Genomic DNA, 27,934 nt, shown 5'->3' on the forward strand with positions numbered 1-27,934 from the left:
GAGAACCAAAGAAAATGAGGATGACAGAAAATAGGAACTGTTGAAGAACTCTGGTATCAAAGGCCCTACACAGTTAGACATCTATTTGTGAGGCAATTTAACTGTATAAAACCTCTGAAGGCTCAGGTATGAAAGTGATGACCCTGTAGAGATATTGGATCTGAAAACAGGAGAGTGGTTGAAGATTTGTACACAACTGGTTGCTCTCCTGCTTTACTTTCTTGTCTTATGTAATCAAATACACTAAACGGGGGGTTTGATCTCTGGATGTATTGACCTGGAGAGGACATATACCTGCACAAAGAAAGATAGTACTGAGGGATAGACAGAGTGAAAAACCATACCCCAGACTTTGGGTCTCTCAGGACCTTCCCCATCCTGCCCCAAACACCAGTAACTTAGGAGACTGGAACTGTTCTCTGCTCTAAACTAAAAAACAGAGAACAGAGCTCTGGCAGTATCCCAGTGAAAAGGCTGGCTCTGAAGTCTACCAGTTGAGAAGTTTTACCTCCTGACTGGAGGCAAGAATTGCTACACGTTTCAGGAAAGTATTCAATGTAAAAGGGAGAGAAGAATTCAAAAAATTAAAATTTTTTTTGATTTGGACATAAAAGGCAAAAATAGACAAGGAAAGTTTAAACAAGTATAACTACTCTCTGAGAGATCAGAGATTACGTTGCTTCTGTAAATAAGAATAGAAAGCTATGAAGAAGGAAAAATTAGGTACAACTCATGAAAAACTCTTCTATCAAATACTAATTCCAGGAAGAGAACAAAAAACTTGAAATAGAGAAGACTGTCAAAAAGCAAAAATACAAGAAACACCCACAGAACTAGATCCTATAGACTGAAAGTGCTCACTTATACCTAGCATAAAAAATGTTTAAAATTCCACAACATAAATCATGAAATTTCAGTATATTGGGGATATAAATAGCAGTAAGTATTGGGAGGTGAACGAGAAGGAGTCATAAGATTACATACAAAGGAAGAGAAAACAATTGGCATTAGACTTGACAACATGAGCTACCAGAAAACTTTGAAGTAATGTTTCCAAATTGTGAATACTGGCAAAGTGTGAGGTAGAATAAAGACATTTTCAAGCACAAAAGACTCAAAAATTTATCTGTAACACACGCATCTTTTTTTTTTTTTTTTTTTTTTTTTTTTGGCAGCGTGGCTTGTGGGATCTTAGTGTCCCGACCAGGGATTGAAACTCGGGCCCTCGGAAGGGCAGAGTATTAACCACTGGACGGCCAGAGAATTCCCTCTAACACGTGCATCTTAAGGAAGCTGTTGGAAAAAATAACTTGAGCAGAAATGAAAAATTAGCAAAAATTAACTTAATTCCAGGAAACAGGAATCCAATTCAGGAAGACAATGGAAGAAAGTTTCATGGTAAGTGTACAGTCTTGAAATGAGAGCCACAGAATGGAAGCCTGAGAGATTCTAATTGGATATTTGAACAACTGAAAAAAAAATCAGTGGACACTTAACATATCCACTGGAACATCTCTAAAAACTAGCAACAGGTACAAAGGAAGCTAACTAAATCCTTAATAAACAAAAATGTATCTTTGAAAAAATATACTTGGTTTTGAATTTTAAATAATTTACATAATTAGTATATTGACATAACCAATAATTGAGATATAACCATATTTGAAGGTGATCAAGGAGAAACAAGAAGGTGGAAGTTGTTTTGCTTTAAATGAAGTACTGATTGTTACACTGTACATTTTTATTGCTAAGGTGGACAAAAAAATGTTGCCTGCCATGTCAGTAAACAGAAAATATTGCCCACCATCAAGCCATCTGCCATTGCAGCCACACCCGAAGGTGAGACCTGTGGAGAATTCAGGATACTGGCCCTAGATAGTTAAGATGCATATCAAAGGAATAATCTCAATGAACCCAGACTCTTGCATCTTCCCATACACAGAAAAGCACTAAAATCATTAACTTGAGATATCTGGTTTTTGTGATTAGCAGTAATTTTTTTTTTTTTTTTTTTTTTTGCGGTATGCGGGCCTCTCACTGCTGTGGTCTCTCCCGTTGCGGAGCACAGACTCCGGACGCGCAGGCTCAGCGGCCATGGCTCACGGGCCCAGCCGCTCCGCGGCATGTGGCATCTTCCCGGACCGGGGCACGAACCCGTGTCCCCTGCATTGGCAGGCGGACTCTCAACCACTGGGCCACCAGAGAAGCCCTAGCAGTAATATTTTGATGTTTGACTCCTTTTATTGTTTTTGTTTTTTTGTTTTTTTGTTTTTTTTCAGCAAAAAACTCTTCTACCTCCTGGCTCCTCCCTTACCTCTTTGGGACAATTCCTCAGAGCTACCTGATAGGCTGTATCCCAGGCTATCTTCCTCAGTAATGTCCTGAATAAAATTCTCAACATTTAGGCTGTACATATTTTTTTTCAGTTGACACTAAAGATATTTTTAACTATTAAAAAATGAGACTGATCTTTTAACTTAAAACTGTTCAAAGAAGGCTTCCCTGGTGGCGCAGTGGTTGAGAGTCCGCCTGTCGACACGGCAGGGAACACGGGTTCGTGCCCCAGTCCGGGAAGATCCCACATGCCGTGGAACGGCTAGGCCCGTGAGCCATGGCCACTGAGCTTGCGCGTTCAGAGCGTGTGCTCCGCAACGGGAGAGGCCACAACAGTGAGAGGCCTGCGTACCGCAAAAAAACAAACAAACAAAAACTGTTCAAAGAAACTTTTATTATCCAATGAAGACATTGAATTCATCCAAGATTTCATCTAGGAGCAGGGGGAAAAATACCCCTCAACCACAGAGGAATATTGTAAGTGCAATTATGAGAGAAAAGTGCCCCTCTCTTTTGTTTTATGAAGTCCTATTAATTTCAACTTTACTTTCTGATTAATTGTCCACAAAAATGATGAATAAACTATAATAGGAACAGAAAAGAATTTTATTTGAGCCAAACTGAGGACTATATTCTTGAAGACAGCCTCTCAGATAACTTGGAGGAACTGCTCTGGAGAAGCATGGTTTTCAGCACAGTTTTATATCTTGTCAGAACAAAGAACACCAAACAAGTCAGGGATACATTCCTTCAAGGTTTCAAGAAAACAAAACAAAAACAGATCAGCATGTACACAGTGAGTCAGTATGGCCTTGGCACCAAGGAAGTGAGTCTTATTGTCAAAGGAGTACCAGCATTGGCGTCTCAGGAAGGGAGGCATTTAATATTTATCTTTAAAACAGACATTCTTCTGATCATTGCACCTTTTTCTTTAATAACTGAAGCAGATGTACAATGTATGTTTGATAGGCCACAAACAGCCTGTTTTAGTTAGCATAAAATTTGAGTTAAATCATGTATAAGCCAGAATGATTTCCCCATACCTTAATGTGTGAAAATCTCTTTCATCAGTATACTCCTACAATTCTAGGTCTCAGCAATAATGATAACCTTGCCTCTTCTTTTCCAGTGTTGCTTGTGCTTGTAATTACTCATCCAACTGCCAAAGCACCACATTCCTGAGGGTACACTTAAGACACTGATCATCAAAAATCTAACACCCAGTAACACAGTGACCCTCAAACACAGTGCCCATGGAAAGCAAGAACCAGAAGTGCTGGCCTGTCAAAACCATCCCAGAAATAACACACAATAGGGCTATAAGAGAAGAAAAATCTTACCTCTAGCCATCTTACGTTCTCAGCAGGGACACTTTAAAAAAGATTAACAGGAGAAAAACAATTTATTAATTTGTGTGCACATGTCATATGGGAAAGCCTTAACAAGAGCAATTCAAAGTATGGCTTAGAACTCCATCTTTTATAGCATCTTCAACAAAGAACATAAATTTATAGAGAAATGACAGGATAAAGAAAAGCAGTTTTCAGCTTCCAAGGGTGGCAAACTGTGGGAGGAAACTAATGGAGTAAAGTTTATTTGTAGATTCCTTTGGTGCCATCTATGGGCTAAGAATCTAGGGTTGTCCCCAGTAAAGGAGAATTTATATCCTGCTTTTAGGCAGAAATGGGGGAGGGTAGAGAGAGATTTTCCTGCATTTGATGCTTCTAAATTGCCCTTGGCTCAAAACTGTTCTTTTTTAAAATTTTTATTTATTAATTTATTTTTATTTTTGGCTGCGTTTGGTCTTCATTGCTGCGTGTGGGCTTTCTCTAGTTGAGGTGAGCGGGAGCTACTCTTCGTTGTGGTGCGTGGGCTTCTCATTGCGGTGGCTTCTCTTGTTGCAGAGCACGGGCTCTAGGCACACGGGCTTCAGTTGTTGTGGCTCGCGGGCTCTAGAGCGCAGGCTCAGTAGTTGTGGCGCATGGGCTTAGTTGCTCTGTGGCATGTGGGATCTTCCCGGACCAGGGCTCGAACCCTTGTCTCCTGCATTGGCAGGCGGATCCTTAACCACTGCGCCACCAGGGAAGCCCTTAAAACTATTTTTATGTCAAAAAGGCATATGTTGGGGTGACATACTGTGGTTTCCTTCAGGGCACAGTCTTCACAGATACACATAATCTCGGGCACTTCACAAGGAAGCAACTGTAGGGCAGCGAAATTTGCCATGCCAAAATGTGTATCTTTGGCCTGAGGATTAATTTAGGCAGATTATTTTTAAGAAACTGAAGACTCAGGAAGTTTTTCTTTTTACCTCCTCCTGAGCTACCTAAAGAGTTTAGATAAAGGGCTGTTCCCAGAATAGAGCAGATATCTCACCAGAGATGTCTGCAAAGAACAGGGGCTAAGTGTGGTGGGGAAACTCTTGGCAGGGGCTGGAGATGAGTCCACTACAAGTCCCATTGTTTCTGAGTAGCTTAGCAAACATTTGCTGACCAAATGTTTGCTTTTCCGTGTGAATTGCCTTCTTTCCCTTTGAAGTCCCAAACCACTACCCCCAACATCCTCTTTTGTCTTTAGCTGAAGGGCTTCAGCTATTTTGGCAAGTTACTTCGTTTTCCTGGATCTCTCCCAAGTATACATGTTATTAAAATTTTGTTTGATTTTATTCTGTTAACCTGTCTCATGTCAACTTAACTCTTAGACTGTAAGCAGTTAGGGTAAGGGGTCCCTGGAGAAAGAGAACCAGGAATGGTTTTCTTGACATAAGAGAGGCAATTTTGGCCTAAGCCATTTTGTGATCTGAGCCTGGCCACAATACTTGCTTTTGAACAGGCTAAGTAATAAATGATCTTAAGGGAACAAAGGAATGTAGGAACAAAGAAAAGGCAGTCAAACAATAGTGTAGTGATAAAACAGAGTCCTAGTTCCTCCTCAAGGGATATGATATTGGAGAGGCAGCAGCAGTGAGCAGTGGCATGAAGCGAGATCTTAGTTCCCTGCCCAGGAATTGAACCTGGGTAGCCTGGATGAAAACCAGGAATCCTAGCCACTAAACCAGCAAGGGCTAGAGGCTAGAAGCAAAATTTTCCTGGCTCTTACCTCCATTGAAAAATGCATTTCTCGAGGCAAAAACTGTAAAAACCGGTACAAAGTTTATTATTAGAGACACAGCACAACAAGTGGGAGAGCACACAGAGAAACAGTTTGTTTAGTTAAGACAGAAGCAGGGCAGAGATACCCAGAGAGAAAGGATGTGGTCATTCTCTCTAATGAGGAGTGCAGTAAAGAGGCGGTTAAATCATTTATATATGACAGTTCTTCTGGGTCCTTGTTTACCTTTGGCCAACTATATGGTTTCTTTTTCCGCACCTGACCTGCCGTAGGACCCTACCCAACATATGTGTGCAACTTTTTTCCAAGATGGATTCCAGCCCAGAGGCCTGTGGGAGGCCTTGGCACCTGTTCTGGGGTGGTGACCGCTCCTTTTTGACCCTGAGGAGCCTTTCTGTGCATGTGCAATGTCTCTGTTGCCCCAAGGATGGGAGATCTATGACCTCTTGATCCTTTACTCAGACAGGGTTTAGCCCCTCTCTCTTCCTGCCATGACCGTTATTTTCAAGTGTCCTCAGGAGACAAAGCCTGGCTATTTACCCTGTTTCTGTTGTTGTTTCTATTTCGAAGTACAAACAGGAGACTGGGTGTAAATATCTAACCTGGAGCCCACCTATCTCCTGTCTCAGGAAATGCAAACAGGAGGCTAGTTCTAAGTGTCCAGTCTGAAGGCATCTTTTTCTGCCCCAAGAAATGTAAACAGGAGGTCACTTGTAAATGCCTAGCCTGAAGCCCATCTGTCTCCTGCCTCAGATATGCATAATAACATATCTTTGAGTTCTGCAGGAATTAAGGCCCCACCACCTGAGGTGGAGGACAGAATGATGATGTTGACCAGTCAACTAAAGCTTGGACTCTGTTGACCTTTGCCCCAATTCTATGTTGAATTCTCCTCTGCTCAAGCCTCTTCATGAATATGCATGTACCCTTAACTTAAAACTTCCCCAATTTTGCTGTTTAGGGAGACACTACATTGGGAAAGATCCCAGTGTTCTCCTTACATGCTGCAAGTAAGAATTCCTTCCTTTTCCCGACCTTTGGCTTGGTTGTGTCTTTTGGCTCGACACCCACCAAGAGGCAAACCCAGTTTTCAGGTAACAAGACCAGACAGAACTTGGAAGCATGGAGGAAAATTTCCTCCTCCTCGACACAACCAGACACCCCTAAACCCGGCGTCACAGTCCAGCGTAATAGCATGCAACCTTCTGTCGTCCAACAAAAGTTTGTGCACCCAAAGCACCGTGAGGCCAAACCGAAACGTCGGAACAAAGAAAGGTTTATTGCAGGGACAAGCAAGTAGAACAGGTGGCTCGTGCTCAGAAACCCCAAACTCCCTAATGGTTTTCTGGGAGAAGTTTTTATAGGCAAAATTTGGGGTGAGGGCTGCATGGTGTGTGACTTTCTTCTGATCAGTTGGTGGTGAGAGAACAGGACAGTGTCCCAGGACATTTGTGCTCAGCCTGAAGTTGCCATCCTCCAACTGGGTGGCGGGGGGGTGGGAGTGGGTTTAGTTCCTGCAGAAGAACTCAAAGATATATTATTTTGTGTATGCCTCGAGGAAGGACTAGCACTCTGTTTTACTGCTGCACTTTTAAAAAAAATTTTAATTTTATTTATTTTTCATCACATTGGGTCCTCGTTGCTGCGTGCGCCTTTCTCTAGTTGCGGCGAGCAGGGGCTACTCTTTGTTGTGGTGTGCAGGTTTCTCATTGCGGTAGCTGCTCCTATTGTGGGGCACGGGCTCTAGGCGCGCCGGCTTCAGTAGTTGTGGCACGTGGGCTCAGTAGTTGTGGCACACGGGCTTAGCTGCTCCGTGGCACGTGGGATCTTCCTGGAGCAGGGCTCAAACCCGTGTCCCCTGCATTGGCAGGCGGATTCTTAACCACTGCGCCACCAGGGAAGTCCCTGCACTGTCATTTCTTGATTTGCTTCTCCTTTGTTTCTGCATTGCCTCACTTTTCTGATTAGCAACTGTTTCAATCTGCCCTTTGGTACTCTGGAAAGTTGTAGGAGGCTGAAACGGAAAGGGTTTTGCAGCCAGGAGGGCCCCACAGGGTCCTGCTTAGTTTCATTTCTCTGTGGCACCATTTCAGTCCAGCAACCAATGAGTGGCACACACTCAGTAAACAACTCCATGCATGAAAACACAACCCCATCCATGATCACACACTCAGGCGCACGGGGCACCACGCCAACGCCAGTCCCTTGGCAAATATCACAGGGACCATGCTTGGGGCACTGGGATATCACAATCACTCTTAAAAGCCTAAAGATCTGGACACCCTAGACCAACTTGGAATCCTGGCCCCAACCTCTTCATACCGGCCCCCCTTACTCATCCCACCCTCCAGCCCTCAACGTGTGTCGCCACAAGAGCATCCTCAGCCCCACGGAGAACCCCAGGTTCGAACGGGTCCACCCATGCGCTTGCGCACGCGGGACAGAAACAGCACCTCCCAGGAGCCTGAACGCAGGACTCTCGTGGGTAGGGGCGGAGCTCCGGGCCTGCGCCCGTTGCAGAGCCAAGAACCAAGTGAGAAAGGGCGGAATATACAGTTGCTCTGATTTTGGACTACAGTCCAATAGGGGAGCAGGTCAGCTCGATAGCATGGGTCACTCACAAGGTCACCTTTACAGGCGGGGAGCCGGCCTATTAGGAAACCCTGCTTCTCTGCCCGCCCCGCCCCACGGGGATCTGGCCCCATCCGTCTCTCCAAGCGCTAAGTGAGGAGCCTGGGGACTTGCCCCCGCCCCCTGCGCGCCTGCGCACCCGGGACTGAGAAGGAACTCTCCGGAGTTCCAGCGCCGAAGTCTTGAGCGCTGGGCTGTCCTCCGAGGCAGGCGAGGCCTGAGGGCGGTGAGGCAGGCTCGGAGGCGACCGCTTCTCTTCTGAAGGAAACGAGCGCGGGACAGGCCAGGTTCTGCGGACGAGATCGAGGGCCTCAGGCCACTGTGCGTTTCCTCCGGAGTGAGGGCTTGTAGTTCTGAGACCGGGCGCCGCGGGGTTAAGCTCTGGCGGCGGTAATCGGGCGCCTCCCCGGCCTATTCTGTAATGCGCGACCCGGAGGTCCTGCGCTTCACTTTCCTCGCCTCACCTACCCAGGCCCGGGCGTAGAGGAAAGGTCTGGGAGGGAAGTGGGAGGTGGAGCCTCTGGGTGAAAGTGCCCTGCAAAGACGCGGTGGGCAGCCCCGGGGGTGGGCGGTTGTGGTCTCGGAACTACAGCGGACCCAGAGCCGCGAACCCGGACAAGGGTGACCAAGGACCTTCTTCCGTCTCCCTGTTTCCATTTCCTGTATGCAGGTGGTGGGTAGCGAGGGTCAAGGGGACGTGGACGTTTGTTGATCGAGACAAGAAACGCCTGCGGTGTAATAAAAATGAGCCCTGTTTGCTTCCCCAGCCCGTCAGTCTCCAGAGGAGGCCTGTGAAGTGAACCGAATCGCTGCTGCAGCTCTAAAAGCCAGGTTCTTTGTGAGTTTGTGCTGCTTCTTTGTTTCCGTGAAATGCATTTGGTTTTCAGGACACGAGATTTTTTTATTTCCTTCCCTTGGAATATCCTGCTTAAAAGAATGATCTACTTATTGATTTGGGCCTGAGGATTTCTCTACCTCATTAAGGGCAGGGACCTAATTTGTAGATTCCCCATTCTAGTGCCCACTTAATTCAGTTCTGCAGTTAGTTAACCATGTGCTATAAATTAAGTTGCTCTGTGAGCACAGCTTTTCCAAGGATTCTAATGATGGAAATAGTCCTATTGGAAGTTAACGTTTATGTTTTCTTTATTTTTTGCGGTACGCGGGCCTCTCACTGTTGTGGCCTCTCCCGTTGCGGAGCACAGGCTGCGGACGCGCAGGCTCAGCGGCCATGGCTCACGAGCCCAGCCGCTCCGCGGCACGTGGGATCCTCCCGGACCGGGGCACGAACCCGTGTCCCCTGCATCGGCAGGCGGACTCTCAACCACTGCGCCCCCAGGGAAGCCCTATGTTTTCTTTTTGACTGTGATTTGTTGAGTAGTAGTTTAGGGCTTTAGACATGTGTAATTATTACGGAATAGGAGTGGGGATTTTTTTTTTTCCCCAAGGGAATCCATGAGTGGAAATTTTTGGTACCAGCCTGATGTAGTTAGAGGTTTGATAGCATGAGTTTGTTTTATTTATTTTTGACAAATGAAAACTTGTATATATTTAAAGTGTACAGCATGATGTTTTCATATATGTACACATTGTGGAATGGAATGCTAACCACACCGACTAATTAACATATCCACTGCCTCTCGTAGTTACCTTTTTTTGTGTGTGTGACACGAATACTTAGGATATACCCTCTTGACAAATGTCTAGTATCTAATACATTATTATTATTATCTATAGTAACCATGCTGTGCATTAGGTCTTCAGAACTTATTTATCTTATAACTGAAAGTTTGTAGTTTGTTTTGGGTATGTCTTTGGATAGAGGAAAAGAGGTGTGTGTAGTGGTTGAAAATTTTGAACCTAGAGGGTTTTAATCCTGACAACCGCTTAAATCTGAGCGAGTTTGGGCAGTCTTTCTGTGTTGCAGTTTCTTAATATGTAAAATCGGAATTATTACATACCTCACAGGGTTGTTTTGAAGATTACCTGAATTAATATCCGTTAAATCTCTTAGAAGATTACGTGGCACATTAGAAGAGTGCTTGATTAATATTAGCTGTTGCTGTTAGTGATGATTCTTAGTCTTTCCCTATCGACTTTGTATATTCCCAAGAATAATGGAAACGTGAAGTTAATTAGGATGAACACTTGCAAGCAGGAAAATGAATCCCGCTCAGGTGGACCAGAACAGGGATTCTTAATATGAAGTCTTTGGACTCTGTTTATGAGTTTTCAGGACAAGAAAAATCTAAGAAATATACAGAAATATTGTATATATTTGTCAATGGGTAATTTGGGGGAAGAAGTCTATCATTTCATATTATCCGAGTTGTATGAGACCCAACAAGATTGATTCTCACTGGTCTAGAATCAAAGTCTGGGATAACTGGGAATGACTTTTGGGATAATCTTAAAAAATTAGTATCTAGCAATTTGGTTAAGTAACTCACAGTCCATACATGTGATGGAGTGTTATGCGATAATAGAGATTATGTTTATAAAGTCATAAGAAAAAACCATATAAGGTAATATTGGGAAGTACTTATTGTTCTGAATAAAAAATTTTTAAGAGATTGTTAAGTTACGTATGTGTCCTGAACGCTAAGGTAAGGATTAACAAGATCTTTTGCAAGGACTTAATAATTGGTTATTCGTTGGCATGCAGGAGGGGTTAACTCAAATGATTGAGCAGCTGCTGTGAAATAAGCATTTTTTTCTGTCTGCTGTGCATACTGTCTCTTAATCTTTGGAAATGTCACGAACCAGCTTTGTGATCCTTCACAGAAGGATCTCTGGGTGTTGATGAACTACAACATTGAAGAACTGGTAAGAATTATTTTTTCAGTGACATTGATTTCCCTGTTGTTACCACTTATGCAGGCCTATTAATCAGTTTTTTTTAATGACTATAAGGTACCCACCTCCCCAAATCATTAAAAAATTATTTTTAATGGGAATAGCTTTTTTTGTGTGTGTGTGGTTCGCGGGCCTCTAACTGTTGTGGCCTCTCCCGTTGCGGAGCACAGGCTCCGGACGCGCAGGCTCAGCGGCCATGGCTCACGGGCCCAGCCTCTCCGCGGCATGTGGGATCTTCCTGAACCGGGGCACGAACCCGCGTCCCCTTCAGGCGGACTCTCAACCACTGCGCCACCAGGGAAGCCCTATATATTTTTTAAACTGATTTTTTTTTTATGTGTTTCTTGGATATTTTCCATTCCTTAACAGTTTTCTAAAACTTAGCATTTAATGATTACTTTATTCTATTTTGTGGATGTTTTATAAATTATTTAAGAAATCAGTTGTTGGGAAGTGATGTTCAAAACTGCCTAAGCAATTCCTTAAACAGCCTTTCTTAGGTCCTATTAATCAGCTTTTCACTTCAAGGTCACGTGGGATTTCAGAGGTAGGAACATTTAGGAACATGGCATTGACTTTTGCCAAGTTGGGGTTCAGGTGATAACTCTGAAGTATTTGGCTGAATTTCTGAAAGAGTCTTAGAATATGAAATGGACAGTTCTGCTATTTTATGCCAGAAGCTTCATTCTCCTGATCCTTCATTTGAGTGAGAGATTGAGAAATGAATTAAGGATAATCTTACAAAAAACAAAATTATTTTAACCTCAGAGAAGACTTGGGAAAGGAAGGTGAAATAATCTAATTATACTGTATAGCTCAGTTGGAAATGGTATTTACATAGTCATAATAATGGAAATTGAATATCCATTTACCCTGTAATAGAACAAAACCATATTGGAAGGATAGGGAGATGGAGCTACGCATACGTGCAGTGGGAGATGGGTGGATAAAAGACAGCCAGAACTATGCTTTCCATAGTAGGAAGTCAGTAGATAATGGTTAAAACTGAAAATTCAAAAGTAGCAATATTAGCATGTTATTTGAATATATGGTGTTTAAGTAACAAAAGAAAAAGCTAAAAGAGGTGAAAATTGTTGCCTCTAGATTTGGAAGATGGGAGAAAGAAAGAGGAGCAGGGATGGAATTGTTGGGGCTTTTTGTGATATTCCTTGTAGGGCTGTTTTAAATTTATGGCCAGGTACAAGTGATACAAATTAAAATTTTTTTGATTAAAAAATTAAGAGACTCCAGAGGAGAACAAAATAAAGATCACCTGGGACACCATCCAGTAGAGGTAACATGATAAAGTTTTATTCCAAGTCCATCCACAGACTTTCATGCACAGGCATAATAAATACATGTATGCATATGTATGTAGTTTTCTTGCCAAAAGTAGAATCACACACAATACTATTTTCTAAACTGTCTTCTTCTCCCAACGATATGTAGTAACCATCTTTCCATGACATCAAATAAGAATTTTACCTTTGTATTTTTAGTGGGTGTTTAGTTTTCTGTTGTGTGAATGCATGATAATTTATTTAACCTTGTTGAAGGATATTTAGGTTCTTTCTGGCTTTTTGGGTCCCGTTATAACCATTTTCCACATATCATTTCATTCTTTCTACTTCATACCACAAGTGTCCATTTCTCCACAGCCTTAGTGATACTCTGAAGTATTATCAGTTTTTAAAATCTGCTAATCAAATTCCTTTAAATTCAACTCCTTAGTTACTGGTCAGTTTTAACTAGTGGGTTATTTCTACTTTCTAGAGAATTATCTGTACTCACTTTTACAAATTCACTTTTCCCCAGCCTGGATACCAGGAGAATTGGGTTGGTAAATGAGATCATGTAGGCAGTATTGATGATTCTTAATAGGAAAATGGTGAACAGTGAGCTCTGAGGATTCTGGGAAAGATAGTTCAGCCTTGAGGAGGGGATCCCAGTGTGCAAGTACAGTCTTGCCATTATAAAAACTGCTAGGCGTGATCTGTGCAAGTGATTCTCAAATTGTGGCATTTGGACCACCTTGAGGAGTGGGGGCCTGCAAACTGTATTTTAATAAGCCTTTCAGGTGATCTGATGCTTACAAAGTTTCATTACCAAACCTGCCCATTATGATCACTTGGGGAAGGTTTAAAAATTCTGATTCCCGGGTCACACTCCCTGCTAATTAAATCAGAATGTTTGGGGGATGGGAGTTAGGCATCAGTATACTTTAAAGATCTGCTTTTGATTCCAGTGTGTGGCAAAGTTTGGGAAATTCTTGTCTGTACTGTTTTCTGCCTTCAGGGTTAGGGAGGCAAGTCAGATTCCTGACTCTCAGAAGGAAGTTCTGGTTTAGATGATGTAGCCACTTCTCAGCTGGGGAAGGTGGGAACGAGGGGAGATGGCTCTGCTCAGGACAGGTCTGGACAGCCTATGCTCAGGTCCAGATGGGTCTCGCTGGGGTGGGGAAGTAACTGGAATCTCTCCTGCTAAAATGGCAGGATATGTCCTACCATGCAGGGGAGTCTGCTCTATGTCTATCCTTGTGCAACGATTTTCCTGTCATTTTGGGGAGGGCATGTCTAAATTACCTCTTACCTTTCATCACTTGTTTGTGTGTTGGGAGGGGCGGGTAGAGGGGTGTTGCATGTAGGAATGGAAAAGTGGTGTGAGTTTTTAAAATTTGGGAGCTGTGAGGCAATTTTGTTCTTATGGCTTCATATTCTTCCCCCAGCTCTTAGCTTCTGTGGACTCTGCTTCTCCAGCAAATGACCCTTGAGAAAAACTAACCAGTTTCTTGCAAATCTGAAATCATGGCTCATGTAAGTTGATATTTCTCTCTATTTGAAATGCTGTAATTGTTTTAAGGTTATGTAGGCATTTTCATTAATTATCCCAAAACTTCCTAACAGAGCCCCATCCAACAACTTTTCCCTAGTTGCTCCCACTCTAGTGAAGGATGGAACCAGACAGCTTGGCCCCTCCTGTGTGCCCCTCTCTGTGTGAATTGACCAAATTACTCAAGGTCTCCTGTGTGTTCATTCTTTGTCTAGAGCAGAGATAAAGCAGAAATGAAGTCGCTAGAGGGAGACAACTGATAGGAGACTCTCAGGACTGGAGAACACTTTAGAGCAGTACTGTCCAATATTAAAAATACGAAATTAGTGCCTTATTAGCACAGTAGGCCTCATGTCAGTCTCATAATAAGTAGAGAATAATATGCCAGGCACATATGTAATCTTGAGTGTCACGTTTTATTTATTATTAAAAAATTTTTTTTAATTAATTAATTTTATTTTATTTGGCTGCCTTGGGTCTTCGTTGCTGCGCGCGGGCCTTTCTCTAGTGTTTTGGCGAGCAGGGACTACTCTTCCTTGTGGTGCGCAGGCTTCTCATTGCGGTGGCTTCTCTTGTTGCAGAGCACAGGCTCTAGGCGCGTGGGCTTCAGTAGTTGCTGCACATGGGCTCAGTAGTTGTGGCTCAAGGGTTCTAGAGCACAGGCTCAGTAGTTGTGGCACATGGGCTTAGTTGCTCCGCGGCATGCAGGATCTTCCCAGACCAGGGCTGCAACCAGTGTCCCTTGCATTGGCAGGTGGATTCTTAACCAGTGTGCCACTAGGGAAGTCTCTAGAGTCATATTTTAAAAAGAAACGTGCAGTTAATTTTAATGCTTTATTTAACCCAATATAGCAAAATACTATCATTTCAAAATGTAATCAGTATAAAAATTATTGAGGTATTTTACATTCTTTTTTTTTCTCTAAAGTCTTCAATATCTGGTGTATATTTTATAGTTACAGCACATCTAAATTTTTACTAGCTACAGTTCAAGTGCTCAGTAACCGCGTGTCTAGGGTAGCATATTGGACATTGTAGCTTTAGAAATTTTGTGTAACCTAAATTGTAAATATAATTTAATATGTTTAAGAGTATAGAAATAATCTAAATAGAATCATTATTAAGTCCAACATATCTATTAAATGGAGTATTTTATAATAAGTTTAAAATATTCAATAAAAGATTTGTTATAGGGCTTCCCTGGTGGCGCAGTGGTTGAGAGTCCGCCTGCCGATGCAGGGGACACGGGTTCGTGCCCCGGTCCGGGAAGATCCCACATGCCCTGGAGCGGCTAGGCCCATGAGCCATGGCCGCTGAGCCTGTGCATCTGGAGCCTGTGCTCCGCAACGGGAGAGGCCACAGCAGTGAGAGGCCCACATACCGGAAAAAAAAAAAAAAAAAGATTTGTTATAACAAGGGAAAGTGCTAATGATACATATAGTGATGAAATTGGGTCTGGAAGAAATTCTTTAATTTTGTGCAAACTCTACTTTTTAAAAATAGAGATTTTATGGTTCATCTGGGGGGAAAAAATTCCATTGATTATTTTTTTCTAACCCTAAAGGGAAAGAGGTTAGAGTAAATCACATTTCTGTTTTTGGCCACACCTTGCAGCATGTGGGATCTTACCTCCCCAACCAGGTTTTGAACCCATGCCCCCTGCAGTGGGAGTGTGGAGTCTTAACCACTGGACCGCCAGGGAAGTCCCTATAGTAAATCACATTTATTTTTTTTAGGCCCATTGCTAGCAGTATTTTTATGGACACTATTTCAATTAATTGTGAAATTCTTTTCTTTTTTATTTACAATATTGTGTTAGTTTAAGGTGTACAGCAAAGTGATTCAATTATTTTTTTTCAGGTTATATTCTATTATAGGTTATTACAAGATAATGAATATAATTCCCTGTGATATACAGTAAATCCTGTTGCTTATCTATTTTATGTATATAGAGTAGTTTGTACCTGTTAGTACTCCTAATTTGTCTCTCCCTCCCTCCCCCTCCCCTTTGGTAACCATAAGTTTGTTTCTGTTTTGTATGTAATTCATTTGTATTATTTTTTTAGCTTACACATATTAGTGATATCATATAGTATTTGTCTTTCTCTGATTTACTTCACTTAGTGTGATATTCTCTAGATTCATCCATGTTGCTGCAAATGACAAAATTTCAGTCTTTTTTATGGCTAGCATTCAGTTGTACATCTTAAGCCAGTCTTCTGTTGATCAGCACTTGAGTTGTTTTCCATGTTTCGGCTATTGTAAATAGTGCTGCTGTGAACAATGGGCTTCATGTATCTTTTCAAATTTTTGTATTTTCGAGTTTTTGTTTTCTCCAGATATATACCCAGGAGTGGGATTGCTAGATCATATGGTAGCTCTATTTTTAGTTTTTTAAGGAACCTCCATTCTGTTCTCCATAGTGGCTGCACCAATTTACATTCCCACCAACAGTGTAGGAGGGTTCCCTTTTCTCCACACCCTCTCTAGCATTTATTATTTGTAGACTTTTGGATGATAATCATTCTGACTGGTGTGAGGTGATACCTCATTCTGGTTTTGATTTGCATTTCTCTAATAATTGGTGACGTTGAGCATCTTTTCATGTGCCTATTGGCCATCTGGATGTCTTCTTTGGAGAAACGTCTATTAGGTCTTCTGCCCATTTTTGATTTGGTTGTTTGTTTTTTTGGTACTGAGTTGTATGAGCTGTTTGTATTTTTTGTATATCAACTCCTTGTCGGTCACTTCATTTGCAAATATTTTCTCCCATTTGGTAGGCTGTCTTTTTGTTTTGTTTCCTTTTGTGCCCATCAACGGAAGACTGATGGTTTCCTTTACTGTGCAAAAGCTTTTAAGTTTGATTAGGTCCCATTTGTTTGTTTTTGCTTCTATTTCTTTTGCTGTTGGAGACTGATCTAAGAAAATATTGCTACAATTTAGTGAAACTCTGATTAATTACCTGAACATATCTGGAAATAAGTAAAATTAGGTATCCCACAGTTATATAGGAAGTTTCATCTGTAGCAGTAGTAGGCAAACTATAGCTTGTGAGCCAGATTCAACCCATGTCCTGTTTTTGTACAATCTATGAGTTAATTACTTTTTGAAAGAATTGTTTTTAAAAAGTAGGGAAAGGAGAAGGATATACAAATAGTGACAATATGTGGCATGTGGCCCTATACAGAAATAAATAATTTTACAAATAAAACATGGGTTTGTCATTCCAGGATTTGGTGATGTTCAGAGATGTAACTGTAGACTTTTCTCAGGAAGAGTGGGAATGTCTGAACTCAAATCAGAGGAATTTGTACAGAGATGTGATATTAGAGAACTATAGCAACCTGGTGTCACTGGGTAAGTTTATCTGTGTCAAGTAATGTACAAATTCACATGACTGGATTTCAGGGCTATCCTTCTAAAAGCTAGCCAAATATCTGCTTTGTAGTTTTGGAATAGGCACCTTCAGCTGTTAAACTATTAAATAGCACCTTTAACTTCCCCATAAATCAGTGACATTTACATTTTCCTTTGCCTTTTCCATAATTGCTTCTCTTGAATGACAGTTTGATATAAATTCTTAGACGCTCAGAGCAAAACCATTTTCAAAGAAATCTGGTTTCGTACTGCTGTAGATGGTCTATTATCTATTAACTTACCTGCAATGTGAGTAGGAAGACAGAGGGGTCTGGCTCTACATACCTATTGAAAAAGCTTATACAATGTATATGATACTGGGTTAAATCAGTAGTTTGTAAAAACTCAAGTGGACACATTCAATTTATTGCAACAATCATTATCTTTTAATTGATTTATGATTAAAAGTTTAAAATATATGAACTTTGCATTTAACATTGGATGAATATACTGGCAAGAAACTATATTCCTTTTAGCAAAGTATTTAAAGAAAAGCAAAAATAGTACCTAATAAACATGTATAGTGCTTACTATGTACTAGGCACTCATCCAAGCACTTTGTTTATTAAGTCAAACCTCACACAGTCCTATACATTATTATAATAATGGTATACATTATTATTTTATATATTTTTATGTATTATTTTATATATTATTATATATTATTTACATATGGATATATATTATTTTTCCAGCTGAGAAAACTGAGGCCATAAGTTGTTCAGGTGACAGAGGCAGGATTTGAAACCATTGCTGTCAGTGATTACTTTCTCAAGAGACAGAGGCTGTATGAATTGGCAATTAAAATAAGGCACTATTCCTATCTCTCTGTTCTTGTGATCCTGAAGTAGCTCTAATATCAATGTTTTTCTGTTCATTTACTCTTCTTTGTTCTGAAGGCTCAGTCAGGTATATCCTTTCTGTATTATGTTTTCTCAAGGAGGATGTTCCGTTTCTAAACCAGATGTAATTACTCTGTTAGAGCAAGGGAAAGAACCCTGGATGGTTGTGAGGGATGAGAAAAGAAGACGGAGCCTAGGTGAGTAAGTGCTAATAAGGAAAGGTAAGCTATTGTGGCATGGCATATTCCTGCTGGTTGGGAAGGAGACACACCACTTAGATGTTGATTATGAAGGAGAGACCTGAAACCTAGGAAGAAAACTTAGATTTCAGCCTGAACCACCAAAGAAATTTCATCTTTACTTCCATTTACCTCTTCTTTCTTCACTGTCATGTTTCTTTCTCATTTCAATGGGGGAAAGCTTTCTTCACCAAAGATCACCATTTTACCTGTATTTTGCATCTAATTTCTTTCTAGCTCATCTTTTGTATTTGGCTTTTATGTATGTATTTCTTCATTGCCTTCTTTTCATGGAGTTTACGTTGTAGTAGGGTAATCATACAATAAACAAGTGGATTACTAAATATCATGAAGTGATTAAGTATTATAAAGAAAAGTGAGTAGGATAAGAATATGGAGAATTATGGTGGGTTAATGGGGTAATTTTAGATAGCGTGGTCAGGGAAGAAGAACCAGTTAGCAGAGGCTCTTCAACTTGTCAAAGATGGAATCGTTTGAGCATCTGTATACATAACTGCAATGTATTGCAACCACATAAAATACCGCATGCTTAATTCCATAAATTCTTAATGATGCTAACAGCAGATTGTTCACCATTGGAAACTACTAGGGAACTAACTTATTTGGAAAGCATAATTTTAAAAGAAAAAAGAAGCATTTATCCTGTCTTCCTTGTAAGAACTGTACCAATAGGTAATAGATGGAGGGATGTTTTTCTTAATAAAAGTATTCAGTGAATAAATGAAGAATGATAGAATATTATCACTTTGGAACCCATAGTGAGCTATTGGATCTAGGCACTGAACATCAGTGCTGATAGCATCACAGAAATAGAGACAATGAATGAGGGGGTGAATGAAAGGATACAATATGACCTATGAAGTGGGCCTAAGTCTAATGGAGCTTCTAAAGCCACCAATTTATTGGAGGAAGATAGAGGAGCATGTTCTATTACACCTTGGGAATATAGTCAGCAAAATTCAGAATATGAGAAACGCTATAGGGTCAAAAACAGTTCTTCAGCAAATAAATTGTAAGGGAAATCAAAAGATAGTAGGACAGGGACTTCCCTGGCAGCGCAGTGATTAAGAATCTGCCTGCCAATGCGGGGGACATGGGTTTGATCCCTGGTCCAGGAAGATCCCACATGCCGCAGAGCAACTAAGCCCATGTGCCACAATTACTGAGCCTGCACGCCTACAGCCCATGCTCCGTGGCAAGAGAAGCCACTGAAATGAGAAGCCCGTGCACCACAACGAAGAGTAGCACCTGCTTGCGTGCAGCAACGAAGACCCAATGCAGCCGTAAATAAATAAATAAATGTTTTTAAAAGATAGTAGGACAGTCTGTAGGTTTTAGACATGTAGAAGACATGTCAACCATTGAACATTATGGACTTTGGATCAGTTATTATTTTTAAATTGTTTAAAATTTTATGTATGAGATAATTGGAAGTGTGAACACTGATTTTTGATGTTCTTAAAGAATTACTGTTCATTTTTTCAGGTTTGGATAATGGTATTATGATTTTTTTTTAAAATCCTTTTAGAGATACATCCTGAAGTATAACAAAAAACATTATATTATGGGATTTGCTTCAGAAAATGTGAGGAGAGTGGATTAGGGTCTGCATAGGCCAGTACTGGACTTGGTTGGTGGTTGCTGAGGCTGGCCATAGATACATGGACATTTATAATTACTCTTCTCCTTTTGTGTATGTCAGATATGCTCTGTAATAAGATTTTGTTTCTTTTAAAGTTATTGGGAGATGAAAAGAAAGTGAGAAGTGAGGCAGTGATGAAAATAAATATATATATAACTCTTGGAGGAATTTTGCCATAAAAGCAGACACATGGGGTACAGGGAAAGTATCTTAAGATGTGATGAGGTATTAGAACATGTATATAGGCTGAAGGGAATGATTTCAAAGAGGGAAAATTGAGGGAGTAGAGAAAGAGGGAATTCTGTAAGCAATGACTTTCAGTAAATGGGTAGGAGTCGATTTATGAAGGAAAACCAATGCATGTGATAAGAATATGGACACAGGTTGGTTCGATAACGTAGTGAAGGGGAGAATAACATTTTTCTTTAAATTGCTTCTGATTTCTTGATGAAATTAGCAGTAAAATTATCAGCAGAATGTGAAGGTCATTTGGAATTCAGTATGGATTATTTAATATTGAGTTGGCCAAAAAGTTCATTTGGGTTTTTCCGTAACATCTTATGGAAAAACCGGAATGAACCTTTAGGCCAACCCCATATTTGATCAGTTTTGATTTTCAGAAGTACAGTTCTGTGGTTATAGGGTTTTAACATTTACAGATCTCTGGTTGCATTTACCCTGGTGTTAATGTGCCTAAAACTGCCTCTGTCATAAATATTCTGTATCCATATCATCTTGTATCAGCAAAGGTTATTGAAGACATCATATCTCAGGAAACTAATTAACTCTATGAACAGGTAATTTACTTCATACTTTCTTTTTAATTAAAGCTAGTATCCTGCAAATAGAAATAATGTTTCTCCTTTTACATTGCTTTAAGGTGGGTTAATATTTTGCTTTCACATTAGCATTATTTACTAGAATAAAGTCCTTTGATTCAGTAGAATACAAACTAATATTTGGTTTATTAATTTTGAGTAGTTAAATATTTTATATATGTCTCTTGATGTTTAGTTTGGCCTTTTGTTTTAGAGTTGGTCCAGTCAGTTTTTTCTTGATTAAATCATACATATAATGCATAGGTTATTATTTCCAGTTTCAATTTATTTAAAGTAGAACAAGAATCTAAAGATACTTGTAAAGCAAACTGTGTGCACAATCCTTCATGACTTTTTACATTTCCCATCAATCTTTACTATTTTCTCACTCATGCCTATTTTGAGAACAATGCAATGTGCATCCCTGGCCAGAACTTGCAAAGCACTGAACCTAGTTTTCATAGATAGAAATGGTTGTCTTTCAGTTTCTTGAAGGGGAAAGAACTGGCATAAACAAATTTGGGAACAATTATGGCTGACTTTTAACAGAAATCTTAAGATTACACTTCAGTTGTTTATACAGTTGACACTTGAACAACATAGGTTTAAACTGCATGGGTCCATTTATACATGGGTTTAAAAAAATAAATGTGTATTACAGTACTGCATGACCTGGGGTTGGTTGAATCTGTGGATGCAGGACTGCAGATATGGAGGTGCAACGGTAAAGTTGCACACAGATTTTCAGTGGGGGGCGGGGGAGGGGGTGGTATTGTCCCCTCTAACCCCTGTGTTCAAGGGTCAACTGTAGTATAGTCTCCTAGATGAGAATGTTCAGCGTGCCAAGGCCTTAATCTGACACGTCATTTAGGTGGGGAAGCCATATAAGTGCCTCTATATCCACACTGGGAATGTTTTGTTTGTTCTTTAAATTAAAACGTTCAACTTCTATAGGGTAAGTTTGATAACTTCTACTTTGTTTTTTATGAGTAAATATGGACATTTTGCCCTAAGTTTGTTTACACTTTTATTTTGTGCATTTTCTACTCACTTCCTTTATTCCATTACTTTTTCCATTGTTTAATGTTTCTTATACAGTTTGTATGGGCTTTTCTGCTGTATACACTTTCTCATTTTTCTTACAAATGTTTGGGCCTTCACTTTTGATTTTGACTGTGACTTTCCTTTAGATCACTGGTTTTTAATTTTTAATTTGCAAGTAAATCCTTTGAAATCACCATCTTAATAACAACTGTCATACTTTTGTACCTGCCTGCTTATTTACTACTGTTATGACTAGCTAATTACTGTTCATTTTATATATAATTTATATCTTATTTGTCTTAATGAGACCTTAAATTGTTTTTTTCCCCAAAATTTCTACAAAATTGTCATCGTTTTACATTGCTTTCTTGAATGGGGAGATAGAGACAGACAGACAGGAGGAGAGAGAGGGAAGGGGAGAAAGAGAAAGAGAGGAGTAAAGGAAGGAGAACAGGAGAGAGGGAAGGGAGGGGGAAGCATGGAGAAAGACACTCAGATTTCATAGGAGTATTTTCTGTGCCATTCATTTTTTTGTCTGTGCTCACAAATTATCTACACTATTTAAATCATTGTTGCCTTTTAACGTCTTTTTAGTATATCCTTTTTAAAGTAAACTTATTGAAATATGAACAGATATAAAAAATACAGAATTATAATATGTGGCTCACTGAATTTTCACAAAGTAATTACACATTGATTCAGAAATAGAGCTTTACTAGTATATCAGAAGCTCCCCCCTAACTTTCTCCAGTCATTCCTCCCTACCAAAGTTAACTACTAACCTGACTTCTAAGAAGTCCATAGATTAGTTTTACTGTTTTCAAGCTTTATAAAAATGGAATAGTATAAATTCTTTTATGCCTGGCTTTGTTTACTCACCATTATGTTTGTGAGAATGATCCATGTTGTGTGTACTTGTAGATTATTCATTCTCATTGCTGTTACAGTTTGTCTCGTTGCTCTTATTGCATTGTATCCACATATCTTAATTTTCTTTGTCATTCTTTTGTTGATGAACACTTAGATTCTTTCCAGTTTGGGTATATTAAAAATAATGTTGCTGTATTGTAGATTTTTTAAAATACCTTTTTCTTTTTGAAAAATATTGAAATCTTATTTCAAAAATTTTGAGAAAATACACATTTGAGAAAAATACGTCTCTGCTCAGAATTTCATTAGCATGTTACTCTTTTATAAACCTGTTGCTGTGACTGAAAAATCACTAATATATTTTTAGGCAGTACCTAAATGGCATTGGCTATGAAGACTTCAGGGAGAATATAGGAAAGGGTATGAAGGAACAAAACAGGTTGAGTATTTGTAACATAGTGTGTATAGTTAATAAACTCAAATGAAGATAAATAAGTAGAACCTTTTATTACCTTGATCATGAAAGTGAGGTTCACTCACAACTATGCAACGTAGAAAATGAACTGAAGTGGAGATATCTGCAAGTGAAAGTGGAGAGGCCATTGGAAGGATGATCAGGTGTAAAGAAATTTTTCCATGTATGTATTTGATTGAGATAGCTTAGATGTGCTTTTGTTTCCCATCTCTATAGGAAGTGATAAAAAAGAAGGTGTAAGATTGGAGGCAAGGCAAAATATACATTTTTACTGTTAACTAATTATGGAAATTTAATAATTAATAGTTACTGTGTGCTATGGGTTTGTTATTCAGTGATAAGTGAAAGATTGTTTCTGCCCTTGGGGTAAGAAAATAGAATAAAAACTGGGAAAGTTAATATACCACAGCAGAATTGAAAAAAGTGTTAAGCAAGGAACAAGTTATTGGGATAGAAAATAAAGGATATAAATTAGATGATGTCAGCACAGGTAGTTTTTCTGACTTTTATCATGATACCTAAAGGGTGAAAGGAACCCAACCATGTGGAGAGACCGCCAGCATTCCTGGGAGATTTAACAGCCAGTAAAAAGCTCTAAGAAATGGAAAGATTGTAACGTATTTTAGCAACTGAAAGGAGGTAAGTGTGACAGATGTAGGGTGCAAAGGGGGCAGTAGCTTGAGATGACATCTTTTGGTAAACAAAGGCCATGTTATTCATAATAAAGTGTTTCTACTGTATTCTTATTAAAAAGAGAAATCATTAAAAAGTTTAGGTAGCGATCTCAGACTTTGATTTGCTTCTGAATTATCTGGTCTTAACTCATTTTCTTTATTCCTCTTAGCTTTTTTCAAGCTACATGATTTTTAAAGAGTTTTTAAGCACATTTTCTTCAACTGGACTTTCTTTCCTATTATAAAATTTTTATTTGCTTATTTGTTTACTTTTTCTAGAATAAGAAAATAGCATGTGTTTATCTTATTTTCTTTCAGATTTGGAATCCAGATATGGCACTAAAAAGTTATTTGAAGTAAAGGATGTTTGTGAAATGAATGTATCTCAGTGGGAGATAATGGAAAGAATTAGAAGTTGTGGCCTTGAAGATTCCTTTTTCAGGAAAGATTGTGAATATAAAAAGTTTGAGGGACAAGAGGGTCCTCAGGAGGCGTATTTCAGGCAAGTGAAAAAAACCACCTCTGAAAAAATGCCCAAGAACAAAAAACGCACATCTCTTACTCTGTATCAGAGAATTCACAATAGAGAGAAACCCTATGAATGTGGGGATTGTGGGAAGGCTTTTAGAGTACGCCAGCAACTCACTTTCCATCAGAGAATTCATACTGGTGAGAAACCCTATGAATGTAAAGAATGTGGAAAAGCCTTTAGACAGTGTGCCCACCTTAGTCGACATCAGAGAATTCATGCTTCTGACAAACTCCTTGAATGTAAAAGATGTGGAAAAATCTTTACATGTGGTGCAGATCTTCGTGTACATCAGAGAATTCATGTTGGTGAGAAGCCCTATGACTGTAAGGAGTGTGGGAAGGCCTTTAGAGTGCGAGGACAACTTAATCTCCATCAAAGGATTCATACTGGTGAGAAACCCTATGAATGTAAGGAATGTGGGAAGACCTTTAGACAATATGCACACCTTACTCGACATCAAAGACTTAATATTGCTGAGAAATGCTATGAATGTAGGGAATGTGGGCAGGCTTTTCTGTGTAGTACAGGCCTTAGGGTACATCACAAACTTCATACTGGTGAGAAACCCTATGACTGTAAGGAGTGTGGGAAGGCCTTTAGAGTGCGGCAACAACTTACTCTCCATCAGAGAATTCATACTGGCGAGAAACCCTATGATTGTAAGGAATGTGGGAAGACTTTTAGTCGTGCCTATCATCTAACTCTCCATCAGAGAATTCATACTGGTGAGAAACCTTATGAATGTAAGGAATGTCAGAAGTTCTTTCGTCGTTACTCAGAACTTATTTCACATCAGGGTATTCATATTGGAGAGAAACCCTATGATTGTAAGGAATGTGGGAAGGCCTTCAGACTGTTCTCACAACTTACTCAACATCAGAGTATCCATTTTGGTGAGAAACCTTATAAATGTAAGGAATGCGAGAAGACTTTTAGACTGCTCTCCCAACTTACTCAACATCAGAGTATTCATACTGGTGAGAAACCCTATGACTGTAAGGAATGTGGAAAGGCCTTTAGACTACATTCATCACTTATTCAACATCAGAGAATTCATTCTGGTGAGAAACCATACAAATGTAAGGAATGTAAGAAGGCATTTAGACAACATTCACATCTTACTTACCATCAGCGAGTTCATAAGGTCATTAAATAATTATTAGAAAGCCATCCGTTGTGAATTTTGTGTTAAGGGGCAGTAGAAAATAAATTCTGGAGGAAAAGTGTTTGAATGTAGGAATCCCTTTTGCTTCATGCTCAAAATTAAAATAAGAGGTTTTAAAAGAATAGGTTAATTTAATTAATATATAGAAATATTTCATCACCATTCAAACCATGTTAAACTTTAGGAAGTTCTTTCTAGAAAGAAACTCTCTTAAAGGAGTGAATGTGGAAAAGCTTTTGATCTTACCTGTTATCACCTCTATTCTTTCATCTGTACAGTGTAGCTATGGAAGTTGCCAAGGCACCAACTCATTCTGGAAATTGATAAATAAAAGGAAGGAAATGTGATTTAGCCTGCATTTCCTGTATAAACTATATTTCAAGGCAACTAGAAGTTGATGAGGTAAAGTTCTTTATTAGAGATTTTTATAGGACATAATGAAATAATGGATCTAGGCACAATTCTCAGTAGAGGTGTTAAGACCATTAGGTGAATGGTCGATGTCAACTTCATAGTGAATAGATCAGGTTGACAACATCTGAACCCACTAATCAATTTTAATCTCATCAAAAATAGGACAAAACATTTTGTGCCTCCTGATATGATACAATAGGACATACCACTGACAAAAAATATTGAACCTGAATCTAATTAAAGCATCAAGATCTAACTCCCAGTTTAGAGAAAATTCAGGAAACAAGAACAAATTACATGATACAGCAAGAAGCAGACAAATCTAAAATGTGGGTAATTCTACAAGAGTAATGACAGCTTCTCAACCAATAAAATGGATTGAAAAAAAGGGAGGTGGAACTCTTAGATACTAAGAGTCTTAAGAGATGTATCAATCAAATGCAATGAACGAGTGGTTCTCATTTAGATCACAAGTTGAACAAGTGTAAAAAAGACATTTTTATGACAGTTGGGGAACGGACTATTGACAGTATTAGATAATATTAAGAATTATGTTCTTGTTAGATGTGCAAATAGCATTGTGTTTATGTAAAAGTGTCTTAGAGATAAATTAGCAAGTTTATACACATGAAATGATATGTCTAGAATTACCTTTAAAATGCTCATGCAAAAGAAAATTGAAGATGGATAACTTGTTTGTCAAAATCATGGTAAGATGAGTCAGGTGCGTGGTTTTTGCTTATTTTGTTTTTGCTCTTTTCTCTATTTTCATGTATTTTAAATTTTCCGTAATTTTTTTTAAAGATAAAGTATCTGTGAAATTATAACCCACTTAAAGTGAATGATGTTTGTAAATGGTTACATATCAGAACTTACGGATGTTGCTAAAGTTTTACACACAGGGATATTAAATGTGCTATAATGTATTTGGGAAATTAAGATTGAGGATCCAGATTTTATCTAGTTCACCTAATGCTACATCTGTTGTAGTGCCTGTCCCATAGTACTTCGTATGTTTCAAGAGTGAGTAAAAAGAGCAATTACAACTACTTGTGGAAATTAATGGAATAGATAAGGTAGCTGCTAGCAACATGTTGAACACTTAAAATTGAGCTGTTGAGAGCCTGAATTGTGGTTAGTACAAATTAAGATGGTGTTAAGTGTAAAAAACACACAATTTTTGAATACTTCTAAAAAAATATCTAACAGGTCAGTTTATCACAGCATTTCTCTGCTGTTGTTGGGAAGCTGTGATATTCAGTGGATTGCATTACTGCATAATACAGAACCCAGTTTAAGTATGTCTCTGCTCCCAAGTAGCAGCATGTTTACACACTGAGGTCTCTTTTGTTCTACCCCGAGTCATGCTGAATTTTTTTTTCTTCTCTTCATAAACCGTTGCCTGTGTTTACAGCTGAGTAGTTTTCTCAGACTGTTTATAGCCTGTAGATGTTTCAGCATCCAAAGGCCCTTTTTTACTTTATACTGTTTCCCACTAAGTTCAAGCTTGCAGTGCTTCATGTAGTACAATTCTCTTCAAGACTGTGTTTTCTATGATTTTTATGAGGGTTCATTCAATTAGACAAAAGATCAACAGGCTCTTCTCTGTATTGGGTTCCCTGTGAGGCTACTGTGGAAAAACGACTTTGAAATTCTTAGAAGCCACGCTGTTTCACAGAAAGGATGAAAGTTGGCTTTATCTTTATCCTGGGGTGACATTTTCAGGACAGCACCACATATTTGAGTTTTCCTCCCCTCTCAGGCCCATTATAACTTTGAGAACCCTTTGCTACCTGTAAACACTGTCATGAATCCTCTATTTCCTTGAAATTCTACTTGAAATATGCACCAATTGATATAATGAATAGAATGATTTTTTTTTTTTACTCTGTTAATATGATGGATTACCTTCATGGATTTTCAAATATTAAGCCTTATATCACTGGAGTAAACTCCATTTGTCTGTAGTGTGTACTTTATATATATATATATATATATATTGCTGTACTTGCTGTGATTG

The 27,934-nt window shown here is 39.3% G+C and overlaps 1 protein-coding gene across 10 annotated transcripts; it reads left to right on the top strand.

Moving 5' to 3' along the window:
* The first annotated feature begins 8,224 nt into the window (after nucleotides 1–8,224).
* On the top strand, nucleotides 8,225–27,921 carry ZFP30 (ZFP30 zinc finger protein). 10 transcript variants are annotated; one of them, XM_032614570.1, is made up of 8 exons: nucleotides 8,225–8,397; nucleotides 8,844–8,914; nucleotides 10,861–11,479; nucleotides 12,175–12,226; nucleotides 13,658–13,745; nucleotides 16,992–17,118; nucleotides 18,119–18,217; nucleotides 24,122–27,921. In XM_032614570.1, the coding sequence occupies exons 5-8, from the start codon at nucleotides 13,737–13,739 to the stop codon at nucleotides 25,489–25,491; spliced, it is 1,605 nt and encodes a 534-aa protein (XP_032470461.1). In that variant the 5' UTR covers nucleotides 8,225–8,397; nucleotides 8,844–8,914; nucleotides 10,861–11,479; nucleotides 12,175–12,226; nucleotides 13,658–13,736; the 3' UTR covers nucleotides 25,492–27,921. The 10 variants fall into 10 exon arrangements, with proteins under 10 accessions (XP_032470461.1, XP_032470454.1, XP_032470458.1 ...); XM_032614563.1 differs by lacking the exon at nucleotides 12,175–12,226 and having other exon boundaries at nucleotides 8,747–8,914; nucleotides 10,742–10,902; XM_032614567.1 differs by lacking the exon at nucleotides 12,175–12,226 and having other exon boundaries at nucleotides 8,747–8,914; nucleotides 10,861–10,902.
* The last annotated feature ends 13 nt before the right edge of the window (nucleotides 27,922–27,934 follow it).

The sequence above is a fragment of the Phocoena sinus genome, chromosome 19 (assembly GCF_008692025.1).
Source record: "Phocoena sinus isolate mPhoSin1 chromosome 19, mPhoSin1.pri, whole genome shotgun sequence".
Classification (NCBI taxonomy): Eukaryota; Metazoa; Chordata; class Mammalia; order Artiodactyla; family Phocoenidae; genus Phocoena; species Phocoena sinus.